At 37.7% G+C, this 6,714-nt stretch overlaps 1 protein-coding gene across 1 annotated transcript; it reads left to right on the top strand.

The window, feature by feature from the left end:
- The first annotated feature begins 3,228 nt into the window (after positions 1-3,228).
- Positions 3,229-6,584, top strand: ptgesl (prostaglandin E synthase 2-like). Its single transcript, XM_079466816.1, has 7 exons — positions 3,229-3,889; positions 4,001-4,195; positions 4,288-4,343; positions 4,648-4,800; positions 4,910-5,110; positions 5,244-5,361; positions 5,460-6,584. Exons 1-7 carry the CDS (start codon positions 3,620-3,622, stop codon positions 5,577-5,579), a joined length of 1,113 nt encoding a protein of 370 aa, XP_079322942.1. The 5' UTR covers positions 3,229-3,619; the 3' UTR covers positions 5,580-6,584.
- Positions 6,585-6,714: the final 130 nt, after the last annotated feature.

Below are 6,714 nucleotides of genomic sequence, written 5' to 3'. Positions count from 1 at the left end.
CACTGAATTTCATGCAAAAGTCAACCTTACCATGAAAAAACAATAAAAATATTTGTAAAAAATATAATATAAATATAATAATGATATAGAAATATTTTTATAACAATTTACCAAAGGTTGTCACCATATTGGTGTCAATATTTGATGGTTTAAATACCCAATTTTTTTTAAAAACATAATTTCTATAGTCTGGCAATTGCAGCTTTCCGAATCGTCACTTTCAAGAGAATTCAAATTCTTTATAAATAAGCACATGAAAATTAAAACATGTGCCCTGATGCTATATTTCTTCATATTCTGATTAATGCCTTAGATTAACAAATCTATATCTTCCTAAAACAATGATGGCACCACTTTTGGATTTGAATTTAAAGATATGTAAATCTAGATTTTAAATTATGCTGTCATCGCGCCTCCTGCTGGCAGTTTAGTGTATAACAAGATAATCCAACATCAATTACACAGCCAAAGCACGTACCCATGATAAACTGTCATAAATCCCAAAATAGACATGGTGAAGAAATTGACAACGATTAATAACAAGATTTCCCACATGGGAGAAAAGGCTAGGTAGACAGCAAGTAGCCCACTATACCATCAAGAAAGCATCACGTGGGCTGAAAGACATCACTTTCACAAAAATATCAGACTTTTGGCTGTCGACATTTTCATAAAGGGAAAATAAGAGTATTTTATTCAAGTAATGTTGACACCTTTGCCGATTGTAGCACACCGAGAAACGGGACGCATAAAGGGGAGTAAACTTGACGTCAACAACGCAATGCGTATTGGGAGTTCAGGACACGGAAGCCTAAATGAAAACAGAAGTTTGTTTTGTATGGCTGCAAACAAACAAAAATGGTAAACAGTTGCTGTGTAAATAACTGTCGTAATCGCAGTCACGACCGACGTGGAAAGCGTATAGAAAATGGAGTGCGGTATTTCAGATTTCCCACTTGGAAACAACACTTTGGAACTCAGATTTCCGAGTTAACAAAGCGGCGTCGCATGACGTGGGTGGCAGCAGTTAGACGGAAAAACATAACCTTCGACCGCATTTCTGGACACATGTTTGTGTGTTCACGGCATTTTCACAAAGGTAAATTGAGACGATCTTGAGTTGTGGAGCCATCTCCACAATAACTATAAATAATAAAAAAACGATTCATGTCATTGCAGGTAAACCGGCATACGAGATGATGGAGACTGACCCCGACTGGGCACCATCCCTACATCTTGGCCACACAGAGATTAAACAGACTAATCCTGCACGCTCTGCAAGACGCCATAAGCGTGAACAACTAAAGAAAAACACACCACATCCAGCTGATGACCAGATGATGACCCACCAGGCTAAAGAAAGTGATCAGTTACACACTGAGGAGGGGACACACAACTTCACTCAAGAGGATGCAGGAACACAGACTGAATGTGCCTTGTGCATGCACAAATGTGTAGAAATAAACAGTTTGTGGGATGAAAACAGACTATCGGGTTGTGACCTGTGTCTGATGTCTGAGGGTTTTTTTGTAGGCGATGGCGATGAAGTACAGTACTATACAGGTCTGCCAAACCTGGGAACGTTTACAGCATTATTACATTTTTTGGTTCCCCTCATGCAAGCCCAAACAAAAATTCTTATTCCATTTCAAATGCTACTGTTAACTTTTATGCGCCTCCGATTGGATCTGCCTGCACAACACCTGGCCCATCACTTTCATGTTTCCCCAACCACAGCGAACAGTATATTCAAAGAAACTGTGGCGTTTCTATATACAAACCTGAAGCGTTCAATTGTATGGCCAGACAGAGACACTTTGTGCAAAATTATGCCTTCCCAGTTTGTGGAGTCATTTGGACGCAGAGTGGCAGTGATTATAGACTGTTTCGAGATTTTAACAGGGAAACCATCCAATCTTAATTCACATGGCAACATTCCTTCCCGCTACACGCACGATCAGACTATTAAGTATTTGATAGGTATTACGCTCAAGGGGTCTGTTTGTTTCATATCAAATGGGTGGAGTGGTTATAGAAATGACAAACATATAACTCAGAACAGTGGTCTTCTTGACAATTTATTGCCAGGAGACATTGTCTTGGATAGTAGAGGATTTGACAAGAAAAATGTTGGAAAGTTGTGTACTGAAGTAAGACTGCCAGCCTTTACAAATGACAGCTGTCAGCCAACTGCAAACGATGTAGAGCAGACTAGCAAAATGGCAAATCATATCCCTGTTGAAGGTGCCATCAAAAATGTATGTCAGCAGTATAAAATCTTAACAGGAACCATTCCCATTGACATGGCACTTACTTGTAAAGGTGAGAATGTAACATTTTTGGATAAGATTGTCACTGTCTGCTGTGCGCTGACGAACCAATGTCAGACTGTTGCATAAAAATGTGTCCTGTGCTGTAGTATTGCATGAATAATAAAGCATATGTACAATGACATAAATGTGATATTCTTGATTTTTTCATTGTTAACAGTTCCACAGACAAATGAAGTACGGAGAACCCCCCAAACAAATCAAGATTCCCTTTTTTTATATTTATTTGTTGTAAAACAATATATAACAGAATACAGGTATGTGCTATGTTTGCCATTAGGTACCAGTTAATGGAGGCCAAGAACTGTTCAGTTACAAGCATTCGTCCAAATATCTTTATCTGTGTTCAACCAAACAAAGAAATGTATAGAGGTTTGGATGGAAGAACTAGGGAGCGCATTACAGGCTTTCCATTAATCCCTTTAAAGTCCCTGTGAAACGGAATTTGCGATAATTTTTCCTTCCGTATTCTGACCCAAGGAATTTCAAAGGGAAAGTTAGTGGGCGTGGCTTGCGTTTTTCATTGAGAATTTATTGGATGTGTAGAAACAGTTGTTGCATTTTGAAATGAAACTGGCAGCAGACTGACAGTTGAAGGGGAGGAGTTAACAGATGTTCCGGCCAAGCCGTCTAATTTACGTCATTTTAGGAATAGTCATTTCAGGGCGGAAGTGCATATTCAAATTTTAACTGAAGATTATGAGGGTACATGAATTTTAAATAGAAAATTAACTACATTGATAAGCTATTGACTATAAACGCTGCAATATTCATGAAAAATATGAATTGTTATTAATTTTACTGGGACTTTAAAGGTAGATGTCAGATGTGCCAGGCAGTTTCTTACGCTTGAATGAGACACAACTCAATTAAACTACAGGTTTTGGTCATGTGATTCGTGCTTTGGTCCATGACAAAAGTATAACGTCGAAATTGTGCTCCTCTTCCTGCTCTATATCTTTATCAAAATATGAACAATTGTCTTTGGAACAACAGACTGCGTCACGTGATAGCTAATACGTTTCTCCGCGGTGTTCTGGATAAGCCAATATGGGCCATTTGTGATTGTGATCACTGGTGAAGGATTTTAATTCATTTATAGCGTTTTTATCTCTGTGGTTTGCTTTAAGTAGTAATCTTTAAATTATTACGTTTCAAAAGTTAAACAATCGTCACGACATCATAAAATGTCCACGGATTTCTTATTGGTGAATTCTGTTTTTCAGCTCACGTGTGCCCGTCAGCTGTCATTGCACTTGCCGTAGAATTGCAGGCGTTTATGTAAAACCATGATGGCGGCGTCCTGTGTGAGAACGCTTGGTAAAGTCGCCCGAATAGTTTTAGACAAGCCGCCATGCCGATTAACAAATAACGCCACACTATTAACTAGAAATCATATGAGGGGTCAAGTTAAGACTTACTGTGTCAGCAGAGGTTTCAAATCCAGACCGCTGCGTGGCAGAATCCTGGGGTCCGCCTTCTTGCTTGGTGGTGGTTTCGGGGTGTACCAGACCGTCAAACTCCAGTTTCAGCATCACCTTGCAGCAGAGAAGATTAAAGTACGTTTTCTGTTCTTTTATATTTCCCAAATGCTGCCTTTGACGTGCATCAATAGAAAGTGTATTAAGAAATTGTGTAATCTCTCACCGATCAAACCTTGTTTTTATTAGGTGCCCGAGCTGGGGACAGATCTAAAGGTGATTCTGTATCAGTATAAGACCTGTCCGTTCTGCAGCAAAGTACGAGCCTTCCTGGATTATCATGGTTTTTCATATGAAATTGTGGAGGTCAATCCTGTTATGCGTCAGGAGATCAAGTGGTCCTCTTACAGAAAAGTTCCCATCTTGACGGTGGACGGGACAGTGGTATGTAGCTATTTCGTTGTTGTCTTTCAAGTCAATTTCATGGAATGATGCTGAAGCTCATCCAATGCTCTTTTACTGTGTACCCACAACAGCAAATCAATGACTCTTCTGTAATTATTAGTGCTTTGAAGACCTACCTGATCTCCAAGTGAGTCTTAAGCACCTTGTTTGATCTTATAACTGGACCTTTAAAAAATGTTTTGTGATTTATTCATATATAAGACATTAGAAGACCTTTTGAAACTCGCAAAGTCCAAGTTTGTGATTAGTGAAGTTTTTAAAGAAAAAATTGACATTTATTTGATGTTTTCCTACCTACAGGCTATTTTCTTGGGCGTCACATCACCTGTTAATAATCTGTTAATGCATAACAAAGTTTAAACAATAAGGCTCGACGAGGGACCGTTTTTTTCTTTAAAGTATTTAGAGATTGCATGTTTCCTTTTGTTTAGGCAAAGAACAATACCTGAGGTTTTGGCTTGCTATCCTGAGATGAAGTCAAAGAATGACAGTGGAAAAGATGTGATCGAGTTCGGCAATAAGTACTGGGTCATGGTGAACGACGAGGATGCTGATCACCTGTATCCCGAAAAAGATTCCAGAAAGTAAAGGAAATCAATCATGTTTGAGAGTGATTGATTTGATCTTACACAAAGTCAAAATGTACAAAATAGTACCCTTATCAATGTTCTTATAATAACACATTTTCTGTAGGGAGGAAATCAAATGGCGCAAGTGGGCAGATGATTGGCTGGTGCACCTAATTTCACCTAATGTTTACCGTACACCAGCAGAAGCCCTCGCTTCCTTTGACTACATAGTAAGAGAAGGCAAATTCGGCACCTTTGAGGGATTTTTTGCCAAGTATGTTGGAGCTGCTGCTATGTGGGTCATTTCAAAAAGACTAAAAAAAAGGTATGTTTTAATCTCACATGTGCTGACTATGTAGAGAGACTGGCTTTTAAAACTGGTGTGTACGGCTTTGTGCCTTTTTTGGGGGGTTGGGGGTCACTGTTGAAATAATAAAATTATGTATTATATTCTACAGACACAACTTGCAGAATGATGTAAGACAGGATCTCTACAAGGCAGTCAATGATTGGGTGGCAGCAATTGGGAAAAACAAGAAATTCATGGGAGGAGATCAACCAAACCTTGCGGATCTGGTATGTGTTATTTCAAGCCATTATTATATAAAAATTTCATGTTTTGTGTTGGAAATATAGTTTGTGTTCTAAATTTTGTTATTGTATTGTCAACACAGGCTGTCTTTGGAGTTCTGAGAGTAATGGAAGGTCTTCAGGCTTTTGATGATGTGATGGAAAATACAAAAGGGAAGAACTGGTACAGACGCATGCAGAAGGCCACACAACATGTGTCATAAAATCTATGCCTCTGTCATCTCATTCAACCTGAAGCACTTGATACCACAGCTCAACTCTAAAAAGCAAGTTTGATGTCATTTATTGGTAGTTAAATGCTTTTGGTTCCTTGAGACGTTGCTTTACTTGGAATGGACAGTATGTAACCGTACATTTAATTAGAAGAGATTGTCAAAAATGTGCCCGCAGCATAGAATGTGCTTCTGAAAGTTTTATTCATGGTTTCGTAATAATTTAGTATTGCTTAAACTAATAAAAATATGAACCAAATGATATTTAACATAAAACATAAAAATAGATGATTCACAGACCTACTGTTACTCTTTTGCTGTTCTAATTTTCTTTGTACATCAATGACCAAAAAAGGTTTGGTCCATTTTCAACAAATGACGGTTCTTGCTTTTGTTGCTTTTTGTCTTGTTCTTTTGAATTCTTCTTTTGTTAATTTAGCGAGTGATGAGTTCAGCTTTGATATAACACTGTAGATGCTTACAGTCTACCTCAGTTTGGGATAATGTTCTCCTGTTCATGAACTCCCATTCTGAGTGTGCAGTCATTATCAGGTCTGTGGTTAACTTGATGTTTGGTTAAGCAAGAGGTGGCATTCACCAACATGTCATAACCTTTTTGTTTTCAAAGGGTTCACCTTAAAACCTAGTCTTGTGAGTAATAGTTATTGAAAGTTTGCTTTACATGCAAGACTATTATGACTTCTTAACTTAAAGTACCTGTCTATGCATCATCTTTTGATATCATGATTATGATTGGACAATGTCATTAAAATATCGGAAAAATAAATAAAATCTTAGGCAGTTGTCAAATGTTGTGTCGTCAATAACGTGTAACGTTTAATGGAAATATGAAGGCATGGAGAGAAAACATACAGTTTAAAGTACACAATAGTGTGGGATCTCTAGCGAGTTAAATAGTACCAAATTAACAACTTTTGTTCTTGAAAATAATATATTCTCAAATGTTTTTTCACAAAACCGTTTTTTAATTTTCTGAAAAATTAAATGTAGTATGAAAAATATTTAAGACCATTACAGTGGTTTTGGTCATATAATGCAAGTGGCAGTTATACTTTCTAAGCATATCGTACTGTCTGGTCATTTTTGTTTTGGATTTTTCATGTTA

The sequence above is a fragment of the Barbatula barbatula genome (assembly GCF_947034865.1).
Source record: "Barbatula barbatula genome assembly, chromosome: 11".
NCBI classification, from domain to species: Eukaryota; Metazoa; Chordata; class Actinopteri; order Cypriniformes; family Nemacheilidae; genus Barbatula; species Barbatula barbatula.
This window is presented reverse-complemented; position numbering and strand designations above follow the sequence as displayed.

Bases quoted from the DNA above. Each gene is read 5' to 3' on its own strand.
- ptgesl (XM_079466816.1), top strand. From the start codon at position 3,620: ATGATGGCGGCGTCCTGTGTGAGAACGCTTGGTAAAGTCGCCCGAATA. The intron at 4,344-4,647 runs GTGAGTCTTAAG...CCTTTTGTTTAG, and splicing joins AAGACCTACCTGATCTCCAA to GCAAAGAACAATACCTGAGG. The intron at 5,111-5,243 runs GTATGTTTTAAT...TATATTCTACAG, and splicing joins TCAAAAAGACTAAAAAAAAG to ACACAACTTGCAGAATGATG.